The sequence below is a fragment of the Chiloscyllium plagiosum genome, unplaced genomic scaffold (genome assembly GCF_037043375.1).
Source record: "Chiloscyllium plagiosum isolate Xiang-an unplaced genomic scaffold, Cpla_swu_hap1 HiC_scaffold_12, whole genome shotgun sequence".
Classification (NCBI taxonomy): domain Eukaryota; kingdom Metazoa; phylum Chordata; class Chondrichthyes; order Orectolobiformes; family Hemiscylliidae; genus Chiloscyllium; species Chiloscyllium plagiosum.
The window spans coordinates 82,010,372-82,034,654 of record NW_028270150.1 but is presented as its reverse complement, the minus strand read 5'-3'; the positions used below and the strand labels follow the sequence as shown (position 1 = coordinate 82,034,654).

The window sequence follows — 24,283 nt, the reverse complement described above, 5'->3', positions numbered from 1 at the left end:
GGAGATAAAAGATCCTCTGGTTTAAAGGAGTTCACCCTCTCACTCTCAAGGACAGACTCAGTCATCTACAACCTAGACATCTACCAACACCAAGTTCAAAGAGGATATGTTCTGGGAGAATAGTGACACCTTCAGATTGCCTGCATTTGTGAAGTCAGGGACTTGGGATGTTGGGGTATTGCTAAAAGTGATGATATACGTAAATGTATAAGTATTAAGAACAAAGAACAAAGAAAATTTACAGCCCAGGAACAGGCCCTTCTGTCCTCCAAGCCTGAGCCGATCCAAATGTACTGTGTAAACCTGTCGGTCAATTCCTAAGCATCTGTATCCCTCTGCTCCCCACCTACTCATGCATTTATCCAGACACATCTTAAATGAATCTACCGTGCCTGCCTCTACCACCTCTGCTGGTAATGCGTTCCAGCCGCCCACCACCCTCTGTGTGAAGTACTTGCCGCATGTGTCCCCCTTAAACTTTCCACCTCTCACCTTTAAAGCGTGACCTCTTGTTATTGAATCCTTCACACTTGTCTCTATCCATCCTGTCTATACCCTTCATGATTTTGTAACCCTCAATCAGGTCCCCCCTCAATCTCCTTTTTTCTAATGAAAATAAACCTAACCTCTCAACCTTTCTTCATAGATAGCACCTTCCATACCAGGCAACATCCTCATAAACCTTTGCTGCACCCTCTCCAAAGCATCCACATCCTTTTGGTAATGTGGCAACCAGAACTGTACACAGTATTCTAAATGTGGCCGAACCAATGTCTTGTACAATGTTAACATGACTTGCCAGCTCTTATACTCAATACCCCGTCCGATGAAGGCAAGCATACTATATGCCTTCTTGACCACTCTATCCACCTGTGCAGCAACCTTCAGGGTACAATGGACCTGCGCTCCCAGATCTCTTGCCCATCAACTTTTCCCAAGGCTCTTCCATTCATTGTATAATTCGCTGTAGAATTAGTCTTGCCTAAATGCATCATCTCACATTTGTCTGGATTGAAATCCATCTGCCACTTTTCCACCCAACTCTCCAGTCTATCTATAACCTCCTGTATTCTCTGACAGTCCCTTATGCATTCTGCTACTCCACCAATCTTTGTGTCATCTGCAAACTTGCTGATCATACCAACAGTGCCCTCTTCCAGATCATTTATGTATATTACAAACAACAATGGCCCCAGCACTGATCCCTGTGGAACACCACTGGTTACTTTTCTCCATTTCGAGAAACTCCCTTCAACTACCACTCTCTGTCTCCTGTTGCTCAACCAGTTCTTTATCCATCTAGCTAGAACACCCTGCACCTCATGTGACTTCACTTTCTCTGTTAGTTTACCATGGGGAACCTTATCAAATGCCTTACTAAAGTCCATGTATATGACATCAAAAGCCCTTCCTTCATCTATCAACTTGGTCACTTCCTCGAAGAACTCTATTAAGTTGGTAAGGCATGATCTCCCTCGCACAAAACCATATTGCCTATCACTGATAAGCCCATTCTTTTCTAAATATAAATGGATCCTCTCCCTCAGTACCTTCTCCAGCAACTTTCCCACCACCAATGTCAGGCTCACTAGTCTGTAGTTACTCAGAATATCCCTACTACCCTTCCTGTACAGGGAGACAACATGAGCAACCCTCCAGTCCTCCGGCACCTCACCTGTATTTAAGGATGCCACAAAGATATCTGTCAGGGCCCCAGCTATTTCCTCTCTTGCCTCCCTCAGCAGCCTGGGATAGATCCCATCCGGTCCTAGGGATTTGTCCACCTTAATAATCTCTGGCCTCCCAACACATCTTCCCTACTTATGTGGTGAGGGTTCATCATAATGCACTGATACTGCCTTGCCACAAGGCCCAGGAGACAGCAGGCCTTGTTTCAGAAGGTTGTAGCTGCCTGGCAGGATCAGCACAGTGCACTGAGCTTACTGAGACACTGACGTTCATATATGTTGATGAAACAGAGCCTATAAATCCGTGTCATGATAGTACCTCTTTCTAGTAGATTCCCTCAGCTGCACTCTTCTGTATGTTGCTCCCCAACTCTTAACTGCTTCTCCTTCTGCCTCTCCCCATCTCTCTGTCTCTCCCCCTCTTTATCCCTCCCACTCCATGTCCCTCCCTTCTCTCTCCATGTCCCTCCCTTTCTCTATCTCCCCACTCCATACTGCTCCCTTCTCTTTCAATTACTCCCTCTCTGCCTTACCTCTCTCCGTTTCTCCCACTCTGTCCCTCCGTCTTCTCTGTTTCTCCCTTTCTCCTTCCCTTCTCTAAGTCTCTTTCTCTGTCTCTCCCCTTCTCTGTTTCCCCTATCTCTCCCTCTTTCTCTCTCTGTCTGTCCCCCTTTTTCTCTCTCCCTCTCTTTGTCTCTCCCCCTTTCTTTCTCTCTCTCTCTCTCTCTGTCTCTTCCCTGCTGTCTCTCCCCTTCTCACTATCTCTCCTCTGAGGAAAGAAAAAAATCGCAAGTCCATATGACTTTCGTGGTTTAATTTAAACTGCAAAAACGACAGAAAGAAATTCCTTGAAGATGGAAGTGAGCTGCAGAGTGGAAGGGAAGAAGGTTGTCTTGCAATGTTCCCTCGGGGAGTTTGTGAGAAAAAAATCCTACTGTCCACTAGGTGGCAGGAGTTCTCTCTGGGTCAAACCCTTTACCAGGCACGATCTCCTCCAAAATGAGAAAAACTGAATATTGACTGTAAAATGAAAAAAAAAGATTGCTTTTCAATCACCTAAGTGTTAACTCTGCCTAACCTGACCAACACTCAGTGTTTTTATAGTATTTTTTGAATACAAGCTAAGAAAATTAAAGCAGTAAATTTTGAGATGAGCAAGGAAGGTGCAGTCAGCTTTGCATAGTCAGGAAGGAGAGATCCCATCCAGAGTGAGACACAGCCCGAGTGAGGTTAGGGATCTGGGAATTTGGAGGGAATATGGGAATTCAGTGTAGGGGGAAAGAGCTGCTTTTTGCTTGCTTCTTTTGTTTGGCTCACAGTTTGTAAGGTTTTTTTTAACGGGATAAATTGAAGTCGGAGATCCAGGGCCCAGTACAGAAGAGTTTCATCACAGAAAAACCATAAGTTGATGATAGCTACTGGTCTGACAATCTACTATAGATTACTTTCAGATAGAAGGTAAATAGGAGACAGTGAGGACTGCAGATGCTGGAGATCAGAGTCGAGACTGTGGTGCTGGAAAAGCACAGCAGGTCAGGCAGCATCTGAGGAGCAAGAGAATTGACGTTTCGGGCATAAGCCCTTCATCAGGAATGCAGGAACTGAGGGCATTGTTGCTAGGTTTGCAGATGTCACAAAAAGAGGTGGTGGGGTAGGCAGTGTAAAAGAGGCATGGAGGCTGCAGAAGGACTTGGACAAGCTAGGAGAGAGGGCAAAGAAGTGGCACTTGGAATACAATGTGGGAAATTGTGAGGTTATGCACTGTGGTAGGAAGAATAGAGATGGAGACTATTTTTTATATGGGGAATGGCTTCGGAAATTTAAGGCACAAAGGGACTTGGGAGTCCTAGTTCAGGATTCTGTTAAGGTTAACATGCAGATTCAGTTGGCAGTTAGCAAGGCAAAAGCAGTGTAAGCATTCATTTCAAGAGGGCTAGGATACATGTGCAATACTGTTGAGGCTGTATAAGGCTCTGGAGGGATGTACTGCTGAGGCTGTATAAGGCTCTGGAGGGATGTACTGCTGAGGCTGTATAAGGCTCTGGAGGGATGTACTGCTGAGGCTGTATAAGACTCTGCTTAGACTGCATTTGGAATACCATATCTAAGGAAGAATATGCTGGCATTGCAGGTGTCCAGAGGAGGTTTACAAGAATGATCCTGGTGACGAAGGGCTTGTCATATACAGAGCTGCTGAGGTCTGTAATCAATAGAGTTGAGAAGGATGAGGAGCCATCTGTTTAAACTTACAGGATACTGAGAGTTCTGGGTATAGTGGACATGGAGGAGATGTTCCATTAATAGGAGAGACTAGGACCTGAGGGCAGAGCCTCAGAGGGAAGGGACAACCCTTTAGACCTGAGAAGAGGAGGAATTGCTTCAGCCAGAGGGTGGTGAATCTGTAGAACTCATTGCCACACAAGGCTGTGGAGACCAAGTCATTGAGTGTATTTAAGACCAAGAGGGATATGTTCATGATTGATGAAGGGGATCAAGGGCGCAAGGGAGAAGACAGGAGAATGCGGTTGAGAAACGTACCAACCATGATTGAACAGGGGAGCAGACCCATGGACTGAATGGCCTAATTCTGCTCCTATCTCTTTCGGCTCCACGGTCTTTTCTAGATTCCGTGCTTTGGGAATTAGAATGCTTCCTGAAGTGTGAATAGCTACAATAACAAATGAATTAAGAAAGCAGCTGAACTTGTAACATGGCTCGGTTACACTTGGTCCAAGGGATATACACTCAGCCCCAGAACTCTGTATGTTCAAGCCTTACACTTTTGTTGAATAATCCAAAAGCTTTGGGAGCCTTTGTTATTCATTGTTTTATACTCAGCCACGCCTTGGCCCATCAGGGTTGACTTATTACCAACCAGTCAGTCAGCACCGTTTTCTCCTCTATATAAATTGCTGTGAATCTTGGAATTCTTTGATTTGTCCTGATGAATGCAAGGTGGAGAAGTTCAACAGTCCATCTCTCTTTTTGACAATATTCAAATTCTGTAGTCCCAACAGATTATTTATCCATTATCACATTGTTGTTTGTGAGACCATGCTGTCCACAAATGAGCTCCTGCAGTGCTTACATTTACTACACAGGTGAGATGGAAACCAGGGGCTGCAGATTCACTCAGCTCCAGTTCAGGGTATCCCACAAAGCTAGGATCTTCCTCTCCGTGTCAGAAACTGCCCCCTTACACCTACAACAGAGGTTGCCAATTCCTATTTTCAAGCCTCTGCGATTCTGCCTTTGAGATAAGAGGAGCAAGTCTCCATCAATGGAAGGACAGGGAGGTAGGTGACCTCAGTCAAGCTGATAGTAGCAGCAGCAGCATAATTAACTTCAACAGTGTGGATGCAGGCCACTCGGCCCATTGAGTCCACACTGCCTTCTGGAGAGCATCCCATACAGACCCACATTACCCATGGCTAATCCACCCAATCTACACATCCCTGGATACTATAGGCAATTTAACACAGCCAATCTACCTAACCTGCACATTCTTGGACTGTGGGAGGAAACCAGAGCACCCGGAGGAAACCCACGCAGACACGGGGAGAATGTGCAGACTCCACACAGACAGTCACCGGCGGCTGGAATCAAACCCGGGTCCCTGATGCTGTGAGGCCGCTGTGCTAACCACTCAGCCACCGTGCAGCTCCCACGTCTCCTGCTGATCCTGCACGCTTGTGTTTACAAAGGGAGGTTCTTTAGGAACATGAGCAGGAGCTCTCCATTGCCGCGGCCACCTGTTTTACCCGTTCACCTTAAACCAGGAAATGTAAGTGGCATACAGCAGGGCAGGCTGCGTCCAGGGGTACCAACTGGTTTTGGAACCTGCCTGTTATCTAGAGAACTGCTCAGAATAACTTGATTCAAAGGTGACAGGACTGGTGCCAACAGCCGTTCACTTGTAAGGTACTGCAGCATTGAATACAAGCCAATCAGTGGATGGTAGCAGTGCATATTAGCTGATAGGATTAGCAAGCAGAATTCAATATTGCTCAGTGCAATATCCACCAGTTGACCTTCAAGACACATTGAAACTACTGATGATATTGGCTTTAAAGAAGAGAAGTGAAGTAAGAAAGACTCCAAACGCAGTCCAGGACCCGATCAACTGAAGCCAGACACACCGATGGCAGGCAAGTTAAAATTGAGAATGTTAATGAGACCAGAATGAGAGGAGTGTAGATATCGCAGAGTGTTGCAGGATAGGAGGAGATTACAGAGGTCAGGATGGCTGTGGCTACAGAGGGATTTGAAACCTCATTGACCATTATAAATCTGAGACATTACTTGACCAAGAGTGGATGCAGGTCACTGAGGACAGGGGAGGGTAGGAGAACAGGAGGGTGAGCTCAGATGCAGTTGAGTTTTGGTTGACCTCACTTTTATAGAGGAGAGATTAGCAGGAGAGGATAGCAAAAGTCAAGTCTTGGGGTGAAAGTTAGAGCGAGGGCTTCAGGAGCAGTGGAACTGAGACTAGAGTGAGGTCGGGAGTGGGATGGAGTGAAAAGGTGGCTACATGTTTGGCAGAAGTTAGTGCTCTCAGGAAAAATAGTCTGCATTTTCATTTAACAGGCAACACTTGAAATGTCCAAAGATGTCCCCCTCTTCAGAGAATATATCTGGACATTCTGCCCAAGTCAACAACCCTCTGTGTTCCTCCAATATGGCTTCTGCTTGACCATTCCCAATTTTGATTGCTCTGCTACTGTCAGTCATCACTTCAACTGCTAAGACCCTAAACACTTCAATTCCCTCCCTCTACCTCTTGTTTAACCATTAAACCATCTCCTCAAAACCTACCTCTTTGACCAACCTTCCGGTCATCTGTAATAATATCTCCTTTTGCAGCTGTGTGCAATATTTGAGAACAAAGAACAAAGAAAATTACAGCACAGTAACAGGCCCTTCGGCCCTCTAAGCCTGTGCCAATCCAGATCCTCTATCTAAACCTGTCTTTCCGAGGATCTGTATCCCTCTGCTCCCTGTCCGTTCATGTATCTGTTCAGATACATCTTAAATGATGTTACTGTGCCCACCTCTACCATCGCTGCTGGCAACACGTTCCAGGCACCTACCACCCTCTGTGTAAAGAACTTTCCTTAAACTTTTCCCCTTTCACTTTAAACTCATGACCCCTCATAGTTGAGTCGCCCACTCTGGGAGAAAGCTCCTTGCTATCCACCCTATCTATACCTCTCATGATTTTGTAGACCTCAATCAGGTCCCACCTCAACCTCCATCTTTCTAATGAAAATAATCCTAACCTATCAATCTCTCTTCATAGCTAGCACCCTCTATACCAGGCAACATCCTAGTGAACCTCCTCTGCACCCTCTCCAAAGCATTTACATCCTTTTGATAATGTGGTGACCAGAACTGTACGTGGTATTCCAAATATGGCTGAACCAATGTTCTATACAACTGTAACATGACCTGCCAACTCTTCTACTCAATACCCTGTCTAATGAGGGAAAGCATGACGTATGCCTGCTTGACCACTCTATTGACCTGCGTTGCCATCTTCAGAGTACAATGGACCTGAATACACAAATCTCTCGATGCATCAATTTTCCACAGGACTTTTTCATTTATTGTATAATTGGCTCTTGAACTGGATCTTCCAAAATGCATCACCTCACATTTGCCCCGATTGAACTCCATTTGCCATTTCTCTGCCCATCACTCCAATCTGTGTATATTCTGCTGTATTCTCTGACAGTTCTCTTTACGATCTGTTACTTCACCAATCCTAGTGTCATCTGCAAACTTGCTAATCAGACAATCTACACCTTCCTCCAGATCATTTATGTATATCACAAATAACAGTGGTCCCAGCACTGATGTCTGTGGGACACCACTAGTCACAGTTCTCCATTTTAAGAAATTCCTTTCCACTGCTACTCTCTGTATCCTGTTGACCAGCCAGTTCTCTATCCATCTAGCTAATACACCCTGGACCTCATATGACTTCACTTCCTCCATTAGGCTACCATGGGGAATCTTATCAAATGCCTTACTGAAGTCCATGTAAATGGCATCTGCAGCCCTTCCCTCATCAATCAACTTTGTCACTTCCTCAAAAAATTCTATTAAGTTGGTAAGGCATGATCTTCCCTGCACAATACCATGTTGCCTATCACTAATAACCCCATTTTCTTCCAATTAGGAGTAGATCCTATCCCTCAGTATCTTCTCCAGCAGCTTCCCTACCACTGATGTCAGGTTCACCGGTCTATATTTACCTGCATTATTCCTGCTACCCTTCTTAAAGAAGGGGACAACATTAGCAATTTTCCAGTCCTCTTGGACCTCACCCGTGTTCAAGGATGCTGCAAAGCTTTCTGTTAAGGCCCCAGCTATTTCCTCTCCCACTTCTATCAGTAACCTGGGATAGATCCCATCCTGATCTGGGAACTTGTTCACCTCAATGCCTTTTAGAATACCCAACACTTCCTCCCTCCTTATGCCAACTTGACCGAGAGTAATAAAACATCTATCCCTAACCTCAACATCCGCTATGTCCCTCTCCTTGGCGATTACCAATGTAAAGTACTCATTACGAATCTCACCCATTTTCTCTGATTCCATGGATAACTTTCCTTCTTTGTCCTTGAGTGGGCCAACCCTTTTTCTAGTTACTCTCTTGCTTCTTACATATGAATAAAAGCCTTTGGGATTTTACTTAATCCTGTTTGCTCAAGATATTTCATGACCCCTTTAGCCCTCTTAATTCCTCATTTCAAATTGGTCCCACATTCCCTATATTCTTCCAAAGCTTTGTCTGTCTTCAGTCGCCTCGACCTTATATATGCTTCCTTTTTCCTCTTAGCCAGTCTCACTATTTGGTTTGGTAAAGGTTCTGAATATTGTCTCAGGACATTTTACAATTTTGAAGGTGCTATATAAATGTAAACCATTCTTAAAAATATAGAAACATGGAAAATAGGAGCATAGGAGTAGGCCATTCAGCCCCTTGAGCCTGTTCTAACATTCAATGAGATTATGGCTGATTTGTGGCCTTATTCCATGTACCTGCCTTGGGCCCATATCCTTTAATAGCTTTGATGCACAAAACATTATCTGTCTCAGATTTAAAACTAACAACTAATCCAGCATCCACCGCTGTTTGCGGAAGAGAGTTCCACACACCTTCCTTTGTCTGTTGAAATGCGTTGTAACATTTCTCCTGAATGGTCTGGCCCTAACTCTTAGACTATACCCCCGAGGTCTAAAAACCCAACTGGTAGAAATATCTACGCTGTCTTGTTTTGTTAATATTTTGAAGACTTTGATCGGATCACCCCTTAACCTTCTAACTTGTACAGAAAACAGGCCTAATTTGCATAATCTGTACAAAGATGTGCAGGTTAGGTGAATTGGCCATGGTAAATTGCCCATAGTGTTAGGTGCATTAGTCAGACAGAAATGGGTCTGGGTGGGTTACTCTTCGGAGGGTGGGTGTGGACTGGTTGGGCCGAAGGGCCTGTTTCCACACTGTAGGGAATCAAATCAAATCGATTAACTCTGAAGTCTGGTAACGTTCTGGTAAACTGAGATTGATGAGGAGAACCTTTTCTTTCTCTCAGAGGGTTACAGTCTGTGGAATTCTCTTCTGGAAACCCTGGAGGCTGACTTATTGAATTTATTCAGGTAGAGTTAGGTAGATTTCTGATAGACAAGAGGTCAAGGGCTATGGGCTGCAGACCAGGAAAGTGCAATTGAGACCACAACCTGATGAGCCGTGTCTTATCTAATGGTGCAGCAGGCTCTGGTCCTTCGGGCAAGGTTATAGACACCTCGGCTTACTGGTAGCAGCACGTCAGACAGAAGGGGACCACTAAACAAATAAATACTTGTAATTTTAAAATTATAATATTAATTATTATATTTTCAAATTATATTACTATTGAATATTTTAAAATCTTAAATCCACGCACACTACCCATCTACAAAATCTTGAGCTTCTACTTTCGTCCCTTAACATTTCCCATGACCGGTTCCTCCATCTGAATTTATTGCGTCAATCAGCAAAGTGGTAGTGCTGCACGTTTCCCACCAGATGGCTCTTTAAACCTAACTTTCTGAAAGATTTTGGGAAATAAGGTTCTGGCTGCATTCGTTGTCAATGTCACTGGAACGGACAGCAGGGAATATACACCTTTACTCAAGACTGGAGAGAGGCGGAAAGCAGAAAACTGTGGGCCTGTTAGACCAACGCATTTCGTAGGGTAAATATCAGAGTCCCTCATCAAGTAGGTTATGGCAGTGTAGTTTTATTTATTCATTCACGGGATTTGGGCACAGCTGGCTAGGTCAGCTTTAATGCCCAACCCTCATTATCCTGTTCAGTTAAGAGTTAACCACATTGCTGTGGGTCTGTAGTCATGTGTGGGCCAGACCAGGTAAGGATGGTAGTTTCCTTCCCTAAAGGGCATTAGTAAACCAGATGGGTTCTTCCTGACAATCAGCAACAGCTTCACAGTCACTATTAGAGTCTTAAATCCAGGTATTTTATTGAAGTCAAATTCCCCATCTGCCATGGCAGGATTTGAACCTGGGTCCCTAGAACATTATCGGGGTCTCTGGATTAATTGTCCAGTGATAATATCACTAGGCCATCACCTTCCCCAAGGAGTTCACAATCTGATCATGGAGAACCAATGTGGCTTTCTGTTCGAAATTTGAGAAAGGAACACCTACCATGACGGGGGAGTGGGGAGTGTGGGGTGGGGCACCAGCAGATGCAGTCTACTTCGATTTCCAAAAGGTATTTGATAAGGCACTACATGAGGTAACTGCACAAGCTGCACATGGTTGAGTGGTTCATATGTTAACATGGGTAAAGGATTAGTTAGCTAACAGGAAGCACAGAGTAAGGATAAATAAGTTTTTTTTAATTGTCAACAAGTGGTGTGTCATGGGATCAGTGCTGGGTGCTCCACTGGTTATTGCCAATGTCAATGATACTGTTGTATGAGTGTCCTTGGTATCACGTCCTGGAAAGGATAGATTTGACTAGCCGGAGCAGTGTAGGTTTACTGGCATCGTATCTGGACTGTAGGAATTAGTTGACCAGGAGACCAACATGAAAAAATGATTTAGTCAAAACTTTTCAAGATTTTTAAAGCAAACAAGTCGGATAGAAAGAGAGAAACTATCCCGCTGGTTGGTGACATCGAGGACTAAGGGGCACAACCCAGAATTAGCCAGAAATTACAGGACTATCATTAAAAGAAAAAATCAATATGCAATCTAATAACGGAAATAGAGTAAATGTGAGTATATGGTGTTAAGTTATCGCTGAGTCATGACTCTCTGAATAAGGTGAACAGGCTCCAAGACCTGTCCCTATGTTCCAATAAATTCAATGGTGCAACTTTATGAAGTGATTTCCAGGATTTCATCTTCTTTACTGAGCTTAACGGCTAACAGGTTGCATCTCAGTACATCTTTTTTTGGAAAACAATCTTTAATTCACATCCTTTTTCATTTTTTACCAATGGCTTACACCAATGTAAGCCCATAAATCAACCCAATAAATACACAAGGGTGATAAGGAGTACAAATAAAAATATACTGACAGAAATTTGAAATAACTAGGTACAATTTTGCAATATTGCATTGGTGATGCAGCCCATTACTACCTTTATTCCCCAGTGAGGACATTTCTGGTTGGCGGTTCCTTGTCCCTTTATAACAGATTCCCTCACTATCTTGCCTACCTCGATCTTGTATCATTTACTAATGCAAGGCATGTTCCTAGAATGCAAAGAAATAAATTAAAGACATTTTCATTTTACAAAGTAAATTTCTTGACCCTGGGACACGAGCTCCACGAAATGTGTTGGCAAAACTGTCTACCAGCAAAGTTTAGATTTTGAAGGGTTCATGAGTTTGCTCTGATATCACCCCGCCACATCACATTTACCAGGGATGAATGTTCTTTGTAATGTAAAGACGTTGTCTCAGTCAAGGCCAGATTTGGTGATGAGAGTGAGGTCCTCATTATCTGACATCTTGCTGTTATTACTCCACATTGTGTGAAATGTATACCAGGGAGAGCTGTGAAATGAACTCCACCAACATTAGGAGGTGATTTATGACAATCAACTATGCTGCATATGAAAAAGGACACTCTGCAGCAACATCTCATGTGGCCGAGGCTGATGGAGGTCGGGTGTTTTCTTGGTCTCGAAAAGAAAGCACAGAAAACACAGCTGTCTGTCGCCCATAGATCTTGCATCTAAATCTATTCCTGACCAATGGGAAGTCACTTTGACTTTATACACTTAAATGTAAAACATCTTTTGCAAGTTGTTCCACAACTGACTTCACTGGAAATATGTGCTAAGAGATGCATAACTGCCTGCTGACACACCATCCTGGTCTTACACAATTACACATAATAGCCCCCGTGGGATGACAGCCTCTATGTCAGCATTTGCTGACACATACTCTGCCCTTTAACTTAACATTAGTTGGAACAAATTAGGAATCTGACCCCGAGGGTTCACAAAATGGTTGATGTGAGAAGTGAAAAATGACACACTGCCTTGGTGTGACACATTGCTGGGTTAGAATTCCCTCAGTTTATCACAGCACAAGACCTTGCAAAACCTGACCAAGGAGTATTTGAAGCTAACGGCAATCGCCAAGCAAAATAAAAGGCTCCTTTTCTTCCAGATATTCCTCGTTTCACTGATCACAAAATGATTTACCATGAGATGTACGAAATGGAGGGACAAAAAGTAACTCAAAAGTAAATTAATGAAATGGATATCTCGCCATCCAGCAGGACCTGGAACCCAACTCATGTTTTAATCAAACATGGAAATCTTCAAATCTCATTCACTCCTCTCAAAACAAAACTCAAACTGATGTTAATTGTGTGGGAAGACAGGCTTATATTGGGAGTAATTTCTGTAATCAGCCAATAGTGAACTGCTCCAAAGGCAATAATAATGAGATCTGCTATATATGTGAACTATACTGACTTACATGCTGATGATTGACTCCTCACAAACATTCAGGTATTTTAAAATGGTTTACTAACAGAGAGTCCATTTAACATTCTGTGTTTTACTACCAGAACAAAAATAGGGTGTGATTGACAATATGCACTTATGGAAATATGCATTAATATTATTTTGACAGCTGTAACCAGTGTCTGACAAATAAAACTCCTCAATGCATTTCAATCAAAACATCTCAGCTATCCTCCTTTGTTAAAGCGGAGGGTGTCAGTGAGCTTGGATGGCTGGATTTATGATGCAGAGTAATGCCAACAAACACAGGTCCAATTCCCACACCAGCTGAGGTTACCATGAATGTCCCACCTTCTCAATCTTGGCCCTCACCAGAGGTGTGGTGACCCTCAAGTTAAACTCACCACCAGGTATATCTCTCTCTCCAATCAGAGAGCATCCCTATGGTCCGGTGAGACTATGGTGACATTACCTTTAATTGTAGTGTTTATTGACATTTCCCCAGTGGGGATGGATGGTGTGAGGGAGTTGCTTGTGACAGTGTGTATCAGAGCTGCCACTTAAAGGCGATATACAGTTTGGGTACAATGAACAGCGTTAAAGATGAGTGCACATCCCTCTTACTATTTCCTTCCATGCACCATCTATAGTTTGCAAGTGGTCTCACCAATGACTATTGTTGAGTAGTCTGAGCTAGAGAGCTTTATGTATGACAACGGATCTCCACCAGGATTCAATTAGTGAAGGCAAGTGACAGATTTGGAGTTTAGTTCAAAGGATTGATCCTATCCAATAGAGTAAGGGCACTATGAGTGGTGATGATGTGTGTGAAATTATTGAAGTTGTGACAATTTCTACTTTGTCATATTAAAGGTTGCCCTTAATATACTATTGGGCAACTGCACTGCCCAATACAAAGCGATGCTACACACAAGCTAGGTAAGTCTGGAATTCATAATCTACAACCTGTTGATAAGCTGATCTCAACTTTGGACACTGATTGAAGGAAAGGTGAACTTCATGGCCTCAAGATATTCCAATGTGTTTTACAGTGTGGCACTGGAAAAGCACAGCAGGTCAGGCAGCATCTGAGGAGCAGGAGAGTCAATGTTTCGGGCATAAGCCCTTCTTCAGGGATGAAGAGCTTACGGCCAATATGTCGACTCTCCTGTTCCTCGGATGCTGCCTGACCGGCTGTGCTTTTCCAGTGCTATACTTTTTGACTCTGATCTCCAGCATCTGCAGTTCTCACTTTCTCCCAATGTGTTTTATAGTCAGGTTAGTACTTTTCAAGCACACGTGTAATATAGGAAATGGGGCAGCTGATTAGTGCACAGGGCACTCCTACAATTAGCAACCTGATAATGACCAGATTATGTATTTTAGTGACTGTGGGTTAAGGACACTGAAAAGAACTCCCCTTGCACTTTATGGTGCAATACTGCTATTCAGTACTTCACTGAAGCCTCAGCCTAGACTCTGCGGTTCAAACCTCTGGAAACAATGGCCTCAGAATCAGTTAATGGGTTGCAAACCACAGCTCAACACCTCAAGAGTAAATTCAGTAGGTGTTTCTGAGCGTGACACTTGGAGGTTGAGGGGTGACCTTAAAGAGGTTTATAAAATCACAAAGGGCATAGATAAGGTGAATAGCAAAATTCCCCAAGGGTAGGGGAAAGATCGTAAAGGGAGATCCGAGGGGCAACTTTTTCACACAGAGGGTGGTGCATATGTGGAATGAACTGCCAGAGGAAATGGTAGATGCTGATACAGTTATAATGTTTAAAAGATATTTGGACAGGCATATGAATGAGAGATACGGGCCATGCAAATGGGACTACATTAATTTGGGAAACTTGGTTGACATGGATGAATTGGATCAAAGAGTCTGTTTCCATGCTGTATGACTCTATAACTGTCTGATCCTGTCCTGAGGCAATGTCCACAAACACACATATTTGCCAGTATAAAATGTTCCCCTTTATATTTATATTCTTATGAAAATCCTGATTATAGCAAGACTTTGGCAAGTTGTGTTTTTGAGTAACATAAAATCATCAAATGTTACCTCACTGAAACAGACCAATTGTCCTCTGAAGTCAGTGCTGGTATTTTTGAATGCTTGAGTCACCGCATGTACACCATACTCCTGCTCACCTTTCAAACCGTTTACCATTCCTCTTCCTCAAAGGGACTGCTCAATTGTAAAACAACCGTTGTGAAACTAACACACAAATTGAACTCAGCACTGACCCTGGTTATAAAGGACCAGCTCGAGATATACCTTTATGTAGAAACTGCTGCTTCTGTTTGGCACATTGGTGAAGCTCCTCTACGCATGGCGGTCTGGTCGATGGGCGAAACAGATCCTCCTGCTGATACCACGGAGCTCGGTAGTGGACTGTTAGTTTACTCTCCTTGTCCAGGTTTGACACGGCTGAAACAGAGAAACACCAAGTCAGCAATCATTGCTCGAATGTTATCCGAGGGACTTTAAGCAAAGTGGGTCTGAGCATGTTTTGAAGACTAGGACGGGGTACAGCTAGTTACAATCTATCACTGGTGCTTAGGATGGTGATAAATAAATAATTAGTCAACGGCCAACTACATGATGTAAGAGACCATAAGGTATCTGGTTTGCTTCCCTTGCTATTCTACACTGTTTGGCACAGCCACTTGAAGCAGCACATTTGATATTAAGGTTTGTGAAGGAGAAAACATGATGTATCCCCAAGGATTCAATCACTATCTGTAATCAACAATCTGTGGAGACAAGAGGTGAAGCAGGACTAAGCCTGGCAGTGGTATGTCCCACAACTAAACTGCTGACATTTGTGTCAACTAGGGTGAGAATCCCAGTTAGAGCCACAGGAAAGGGGAGAAAACTGACTGGAAAAGGACACACATTACTTCAAAAAAATTCAGATCACAAAATAATGTTCCCTTCACTTTCTTTACATTAAATTAGTCCCTTTGGAACAAATACCAACGTGGTAAAAGAAACCAAAGAAATGGCAGGTGCTGGAAATCTGAAACATAAACAGCAATTGCTGGAGAAACTCAACAGGGCTGGCAGTAGCTTGGAGGAGAAAGCAGAGTTATCGTTTTGGGTCCAGTGACCTTTCTTCAGAACTGATCGTAGCTCGGAAAAGCTGGTATATGGGGTTGGGGAGGGGGAATCATGATGGTGTGAACGATAGGTTCAGATAGAGCCCAAAGGGACAGAAAGATAGTTAGATAGGCAAAGAGATTGATAATGGTAAGCCAGGGAGAAAGACAGCATGTTAATGGGGACCATAACTGGGTGGAGATGGGTTGGCTTTGCTGAAAGCAGCCCAGGTGATGACAGGGATATTGGGGGGAGGGGGGAATGAAGGACATGGAAGAAGGTGTTTAGGCCCTAAAACTACTGAACTCAATATTGTGTCCTGAAGTGTGCAGGGTTCCCAAGCAGAAAATGAGGTGCTGTTCTTCCAACTTGCACTGAGCTTCTCTGGAACACTGCAGCAAGCCGGAGGCGGGGACGTTGGCCAGGGAACGGGGTGGGGTGTTGAGATGGCGGGTAAATGGAAGCTCAGGGTCACTTTTGAGGACCGAACCCAGGTGTTCTGTGAAACTATCACCCAGTCTGTGATCTGTCTCCCCAATGGAAAGGAGACCACATTGTGAGCAGTGAGTGCAGTAGACCTGATTGAGTGAAGTGCAGGTAAAGTGCTGTTTCACCTGGAAGGTGTGTTTGGGCCCTGGGATCCTGAGAAGGGAGGGGGTAAATGGGCAAATGTTACACCTTCTGTGGTTGCAGTGAGGGAGATGGATCAGCCACAGCTGAGGACATTGTCAAACATGGGAGTAGGGAACCCTCAGTTTAGGAAAAAGGTGGACATTTCTCAGGTCCCCTTGCAGAAGGTGGAATAGATGCGATGGAGATGGTGAAACTTGGAGAATGGGATGGAGTCCTGACAGGAAGCAGGGTGTGAGGATATCACATGATATCATTTCTAGAAGTGATAAGGGAGCAATTGTCATTTACAAAGATGATTAATGTTAAACTATTGGTCTTCAATACATGTTGAAAATAATTCCTTATCTATTGACCAGCACTTATCACATGCACACAGCAAAGGAACAACTGGATTACCTCCCTCAGTGTGAATATAAGTGCATCAGAGTTAACCATGCACAATACTATTATTTCAAGTGCCTGTCTAGATAATGAAACATTTACTTGCAGTTAACAGCATCATAAATTACAAAATACAACATCTGCAGGTCAATTTGTGTCTTAAATTAATTTGGTGGCAGTATGAGATTGAGTCACACAGCAGGAAGCCTGCAGGATTCTTCTCTGGGTTCTGCTGGCTTAATAGATTTGAAACAGCATCAGATGCCAACTACAGATCAATGGTGGTACTCGCGCCCACAGTCATCTGACACAGAGGGGCAAAAGTTCCATTCCAGACCCTGAAGATGAGGCAGACACACTGAGGCTTGGGGGGGATGTGTGTGTGTGTATGTACACTGCACTGTTAGGATGCTGCCTTTCCATTGAGGTCTTAAATCAAGACACCGTCTGCCCTTTGAGGTATGTAAAACAGCGTCAACATTTCTCCTGGTCTTTGTTACAGAAGGGGTCTTTGATCTGGAACTCTCCTTCCTGGTCTGTTTGCTGCCCCCTAGTGGAATGTTTATGGGCTTTGTCAATTGCTGCAATTGGCCTTGGCTGGTGATGACTCCCACAGCCAGCCAACAATTTGCAATGCAGGTGTTCAAATGAAGAATGGCCACAGGGGTGCTGTATTGCAGCTGGCTGGCATAAATGAAACTGGCTACACTATGTTTTCAGGAGAGGGCAGGAAATTGAAGAAGAAAACCATTCTAATAGATCCATGCGGGAACCAGCTGCATGACTTTGGATTAGTCGCAGTGAAAAGCGAACGGATGACCTATGCTAATTCTTGTAGTTTATAATTTGAGATAAAGTCAAAAATTAAAGCACTTGGGGATTTGTCTTCCTATTCCTGTGTTCAAAATGAAACAGCTCATATCTTTTCATGTGGCCATGACAATGTACTGATGGAGCAGTGGGAGTACCACTAACTGCCACATCTGACAGAATGTATTACAGTTTTGCAAGCCAAATTTGAATACAGTTTGCATCCCACAGCAGAGGCCGGAATAATGATATCTGGTCCACACACAGCCTCCATCCAGCTGAGACCAGAACTATGAAGATCCCTGTCAGAAAATGTAAATAGAATCTTTAATTCCTTCAGAGACTATCACAGCATTACTTCAAGTGTTCCTTGACACATTAGCTTTCCTTAAAAAAAACAGATCTTTGTCAAGGAGAGAAGATGTTAAATTGTATTAAACCAGATGATCATATCAGCCCAGATATACAGTAATGTGGAGACTGCAGGAGATGACAGTTGTTACATGCATTAGGGACATTCTAACAAAAGGGTAAGAGCCTCCCCAGTAGATTCTCAACTGTGGGAAGGGAAGACAGGTTTAGCCTCATCTGACATGCTCCCACATTTGAACAGCTGGCCAGTTCACTCTTGTGTAGTGAAAATGCACTGCTTGGGGAAACAGCTAAATTATCAGTTTAAGACTGTCACCTTGAAGGCCGTGACTTCTATCAACCATTGATCTCCCCAACCTTCTGGTTGCTGATCGCACTCAGAAATCTGTGTGGTCACCCAATTCTGAGATCTCCTTGGCGCAACTTGTGCCCTCTGATCTGGCTAAAAAGGCAGGTGGCAAATCTGTGCCCACCCTTCAGAAGTGTGGCTCCGTTATCAGACAATGACGCTGCTTTTCCATGTGTGATCTTACAGCATTAAGGAAGGCTACTCAGCTCACCCTGGCTCTTATGTGAAAGAGAGATTCAACAATCTGCAGTAAGTAAAGAAATTCCAGGCTCTCTCATCTTCCCTTTTGTTGATGGCAATCCTAGGAATCAGAATCCAAAGAGACGGCCAATTTGTAACTCGACTGTAAACCCACCTTACGATGCTGCTGCTGGTCGACAGATTAAATAAATTGAAAGCTTGAAATGACTCAGAGGCACCAGGCTCCAGGAAACTAAAGAGCGCTGCAAAAAGCCTTAGAAGGTGTGCAACTATGGCCTGGATTAATGGTCTGTGTGTTTTCCCTCCTATACCTGAATACTCCTCACTACTTCCCCAGGACTCACTGTACAAAGATGCCTGGCCTAGTATCAGTCTCCTGTCACAACACTGGGCTAACATTTCAGAGCTTTAACATCTCATCCATTTGTTTGCATTTGAAAATTATTTTCTCACAGATTGTCTTGACCCGCTGAGGATGATGCGCTTTTGGCACTCTTTGAAAACAAAAATGACTCACTAACCCAGCACCAATAAATCTAAATAAATTACCCAGAGAAAGGTTGGATTTTCATTTGCAAATATTGCAGAGAGAGAGAGAGAAAGAGAGACAGAGAGGAGGGAGTGGAACTACTATAATTGTAAAACCCTCTCAAGGATCGAAAAGCAGAGAACCGCAGATACAGGGAGTCTGAAATAAAATGATAAAATGTTGGGAAGGCTCAGCAATTCTGGCATGAAAGCTGTGGGATATTCCATGAAGGAGGTTTCATTAGGCAGGATTCTGGCCTAAGTAGGCCCTGCCACTTACCCACAGCCATAGCCTGTCTTGGCTACCAAAACAGACAATTAAAGACCACTTAAGGCGTTCATCCAGCTTCCTCTAGCATTGAACTAGATGCAATAGGCCCGTCACCATGCAGTGTTCATGTCCATACAGTCCATACTGTTATCACTGTGGGGAAGCAGGAGTACTCCCTCAGTCAAAGGCAATCACTGTCTGATGGAGGGACAGCACTTTGGGAAGATATAACCCAAAAAAAGGGGCACTTCCTGACTCCCTTTCTCATTGCATTCCTTGAAGCTATGCAGGGGTATGGGGGGGGGGGGGGGGGGGGGGGGGGGGGTTAACCCGCATCCTAGTCAGGCAGTGGCTCTACAGCCTGACAGTAAGGGTCAAAGCACATCATGCCCTGCTCAGTGAACCGCTCGACACTGCTGATGCTGCACTGTTTGGCCCAAGAGAAATTCAGCTGCAACAAACTCTTGCACTGTCCCTCCTATTCCTGTAAGTTGTTCTCCCTGACTATAAACTATAAACAAAACCCATGGCTATGGGACAGGTTATCACACACTCAGTAACCGGACATGGTTTGCAAATTCAGTTATTCTGGGTTCAAGGTAACAGACTATCTGTCCCTTCATGCAGGGCTCCTGTATGTTTACAGGGAAAGCAGCTATCATCATTGATCCACCCGTGGAACGTGCATGGATTCATATCAAGCTGACTCTCAGGATGGAGTAGAGGGGTTTATTACTTCCCTGCTCTCAGCATCTTGATGTCTGACAGTGAAACACAGACGGCTCGGAGCTGTCACAGAACGGAGTCTGAACATCTTTCAGCTTCGCTGCTCTGTCACGTTCTGGGCCTCTCATGGAGGACAACACACAAATATGGCAGCTCACCCCCACGTCAGTCGGCACTCAACCAGCACGGGAGAGTTCAGAGGCTCAGACGCATTCCCAGGAAATGGAAGATGGTCGTGTATCCGAGGATTTTCGGGATGGTTGAGCTGGCCAGAGGCTGACGACCAGCAGGATTCCAGGAGCTCCGATTCCAGGAAGCTGGAATCTCAGCCCTGGGAGGCACCGGCTGGCACAAGGGCACTGCCATGATCGTCAGCGGTTACAGCGGCTTGGCAACAGGCACCGACACCAATAAGCCACAATGACACTGGCTCCCCAGTTCACATGGGGCACTGTGGTAGAACCAGCTTCTCAAGAGGCAACATGGATCTCCCATTGGCAGAAGGTGAAGATACCCCATTCCCAATGGATTCCATTTGCTGCAGGCTCTCAGTTTATCCAGATGGGAGGATGCTGATGATAATGGCATGGCACACCCTAGGTCCACAGAATGCGATTAGGTAATAGTTGCAAACTGTATTTTTCTGAAGTAATTTTCAATTATTTCAAACCTGGTTACTCATAGACAGTGGTCAAGCCACTCTGATAAAAGTGCTAATTTTTTTGTGATTACCTGCTTTCATCAAACACTGATCACCCTGTTTAATGGCAGATTTTACAACTGGCAAAGTGCAAACATTTTTCTGCAGCAAGTAGAGAAAAAAATACTCGATAAAATAAAACTAGCACAATTTTGTGTGGCAATTTTCACCCAGAGCACTGAATGTACCTGAAGAGGCAACAGTTCCCCAGAATCATTCGCTTGGACTTGCTGCCCCTTTTTTAATGCTAGGGAAAAGGTCAAGCTAAGCGCTTTTGGAACAGAGAGGGTTGAAGGAAAAGCGAGCAATTACAGCAAGTGAACATAAGGGTAATGTGCTTCGACCTCAGGCCTCAGAATGTAGCAGTGGAATGCAGAAGATGGCGGCCATATTCCAAATATGGTAGCCGCGTTCTGAATACGATAGCAGCATGTAAAATATACCAGCGTTATTCAGAATATAGCAATTCAGAATAGGTTAACAACCATCAGCATACTGCGGTTAAATTCAGTTTAGTGCAGTGCTGTTCTGAATAACATAATGGTCTTGGAAATACTGTACAACAGCCGGATCCTGTATATTGCAGCTTTCAGATTGTTGTTTTTCTTTGTATATATAAATAACCTAAAATTGGGTCAAAGGAGTCCAATGTTGAAGCTTACATGTTATAAAAATCTTTACAGCATTGCAACTAGGTTGGCTGCAGTCATCAGAAGGACATACACAGTCAAGGGGATATACATGGCAGATGTAACTGTAATCAGATAAAGCACAAAGTGATGCATTTTATGAAGTAAAAGTTGGAGCGGTAGCATGATCTAAATCGTCGTATTTTCAGAGAGGGTACAAGAGCAGAAGGACATGGGCTGCAAATACAGAAAGCTTTAAATGTGCAGATAAGACAATAGGGCAGTTCAGAACACATGCCACTCTTGGCTTTGTGAATGAAGACAAAAACATGGGAGTTGTACAGAGGAAGGGATTCATGACCAGGAACTTTGCTGACTTGCCTGCAGCTGGGGGTGGCCTCAAGCAGTGCAGCATGGGAACTCAGGGCCTAAAGAGCTGCTCGCCAGTTTGACTGGCCAGCAGCTCTGTTCTCCCAAACAGCGCCAGAAGACAGAAGTGGCCACTGCTGGGCCTGTAACCAGACCCCAACAGGAAGAAAGATGGCAGGCAATGAGATCCCAGAGAGGGTGGGGAATGGAATCAGGAGTGGAGGGTAGGGAGTCATTAGGGTGTAGTGCACGAAAACAGACCCTTCAGCCCAACTTGTCCATGCTGACCAGGGTTGCACAGGTCAGGAGTTACCCCGACTTCCTGCACACTGTTAACACATGCAGTGAAAGCTATTGAGCTGGCAGTCTGCAGCAGAGACAGAGGAGATAGTTAACTGACCATTAAGGATTGAATGAACCCAAAGGTGAGTGTGCTACCTGATGCTTTCTTATGACTGATACCATTATCAATGATTTAATTATTAATCTGTAGTATTATTAACATTACCTCTAATGTGTAAGGTAGCACATGGCCAGGGAAGTGGAGGACTGAAATACAGTACAGTCTCCACGCTCTCCTCCTTAAATCACCTTAAAGACTGGGTACCATACGATCCACTCCATGGAGTTACAGTTCTTCTTTGCAAATTAATGGTTCTGCCTCTGCTGGTGCCTTCTGCGCAATCCTGGGCAGCACACTTATTGTGCAGGGGAGATTGAAGAAATTAGGATTGCTTTCCCTAGAACAGAGAAGGTTAGGTGGAGACGTAACAAAGATATTCAAATTTACAAGGTGGATGGGGGTGGGGGGTATTCGTAGAGCACATCAGAAGAAACTATTTGTTCGGCAACTGGTTTGGCGTCAAGAGTGTGGTGCTGGAAAAGCACAGCAGGTCAGGCAGCATCCAAGGAGCAGAGGAATCAATGTTTCGGGCAAAAGCCCTTCATCAGGAATGAGGCTGGGAGCCTCGGGGGTGGAGAGATAAATGGGAGGGGGGTGGGGCTGGGGGGAAGTTAGCTGAAAGTGCAACAAGTGGATGGAGGTGGGGGTAAAGGTGATAGGTCGGAGAGGAGGGTGGAGCGGATAGGTGGGAAGGAAGATGGACAGGTAGGACAGGGCATGAGGGCGGTGCTGAGCTGGAAGGTTGAAACTGGAGTAAGGTGGGGGGGGGGGGGGAGGGCAAATGAGGAAACTGGTGAAGTCCACATTGATGATGCCCTGGGGTTGGAGGGTCCTGAGGCAGCCAGGAGACATAGATTTAAATTAACTGGTGAATGAACTGGAGGAAAGGTGAGATCTTTAGTCATACAAAAGTGTGTTAAATTCTAAATTTATAATCCGAATGAACAAGGTAGTGTGTGTGTGTGGGGGGGAATGATTATCCTTAGGAATTTACAAAAACCTTCTCGAGGTGTATTTGAAGAGGACCGATTTTTCAGGTGTAAAAGACTGGGATGTGAACCTGAGTTGGATGGCTCTTCGGAATGATTTCCAAATAATGAAGCAACGTAGAGACTCCCTCCCTGTGCCACCTGTTACTTTTTGGGCAGATCCTGCACCTCCCTGAGTCGCTGAGAGCTGCAATCCCAGGCTGCTCTGTGGGGAGGCAGTGAGCTGGCCCCAAATCACTGCCATTCCCTTAACGCTTTGCAGGCTTTCCAGGAAGAAGATCGAGCTTTGCTAGTGTTTGGGCAGAGTAGCCCTGCATTCCCATTGAATCAGCATCAGAACGCCATTATGCTTCAATACCTGTAGCTGACAGCTTAGCCTTCCTTCAGCTGGCATTGAGCTGCTGCAGCAGAGTTGCGACAGGAGCTTGACATGTGGAGAAAGACAGCCACAGACTTGTTGCAGCATGATTCTTTTGTTCATGAGAATAGCTTCAGGCAACACAATGTTTGAGACTGTGGTCTGGGAACAATAAGCCAGTGAGTCTGCAGTATAACATTACCGGATTCTTTTCTCTCTCCCCAGCGGGGTTTTATTTCTATCACAATACTGGATGACTTATCATCTATAAAGATACACATTAAGGTGCCAATTATTTATTGCCAGCCTCTGAATGATTCCCCCCTAACGGTTAGCTTGATAGCAGCCCTGTAACCACAAATAGCTGGATTGCTACATCCACTTAAACGAGTTGAATCGCCCCCAACGCTGATATTTTAGATTGGGACATTTTTCACTGGTTAACAAGAGTAGCCAAAAGGCACAGGTTGAAATGAAATGAAAACGTGAGCACAAGATGAACTGAAAACTGGAGCAAGACAGACCAACATAAACTTGGAAACAATTGACCAGAGCTGGCTAAAGTCATAGGGAATGTACTCAGTTGGAGGTGCACTGACAGAAAAAGCCTTTGCTGGATTGCTTCACAATTGTCTGTTGTGTAAATCTCGGGAGCACCAGCCATGTCATTTGTTGGTCTAACTTCTCTCCAGTGCTTTTCTCCTCTTCAGAAGATGCTGACCCTTACACCAGAGTATGGTCATTTTCCCGTTCCCGCTCAGTGCTTC

At 44.4% G+C, this 24,283-nt stretch overlaps 1 protein-coding gene across 4 annotated transcripts in view; it reads right to left on the bottom strand.

Annotated features, from left to right (window-relative positions):
- LOC122555487 (actin remodeling regulator NHS-like) overlaps positions 1-24,283 on the bottom strand; it is a 416,299-nt gene that overhangs the window by 69,229 nt on the left and 322,787 nt on the right. For all 4 annotated transcript variants that reach the window (XM_087992981.1, XM_087992982.1, XM_087992983.1 and 1 more), the window contains exon 2: positions 14,973-15,125. In XM_087992981.1, coding sequence (XP_087849107.1) covers positions 14,973-15,125 — 153 coding nt within the window. The remainder of the gene's footprint in view (positions 1-14,972; positions 15,126-24,283) is intronic.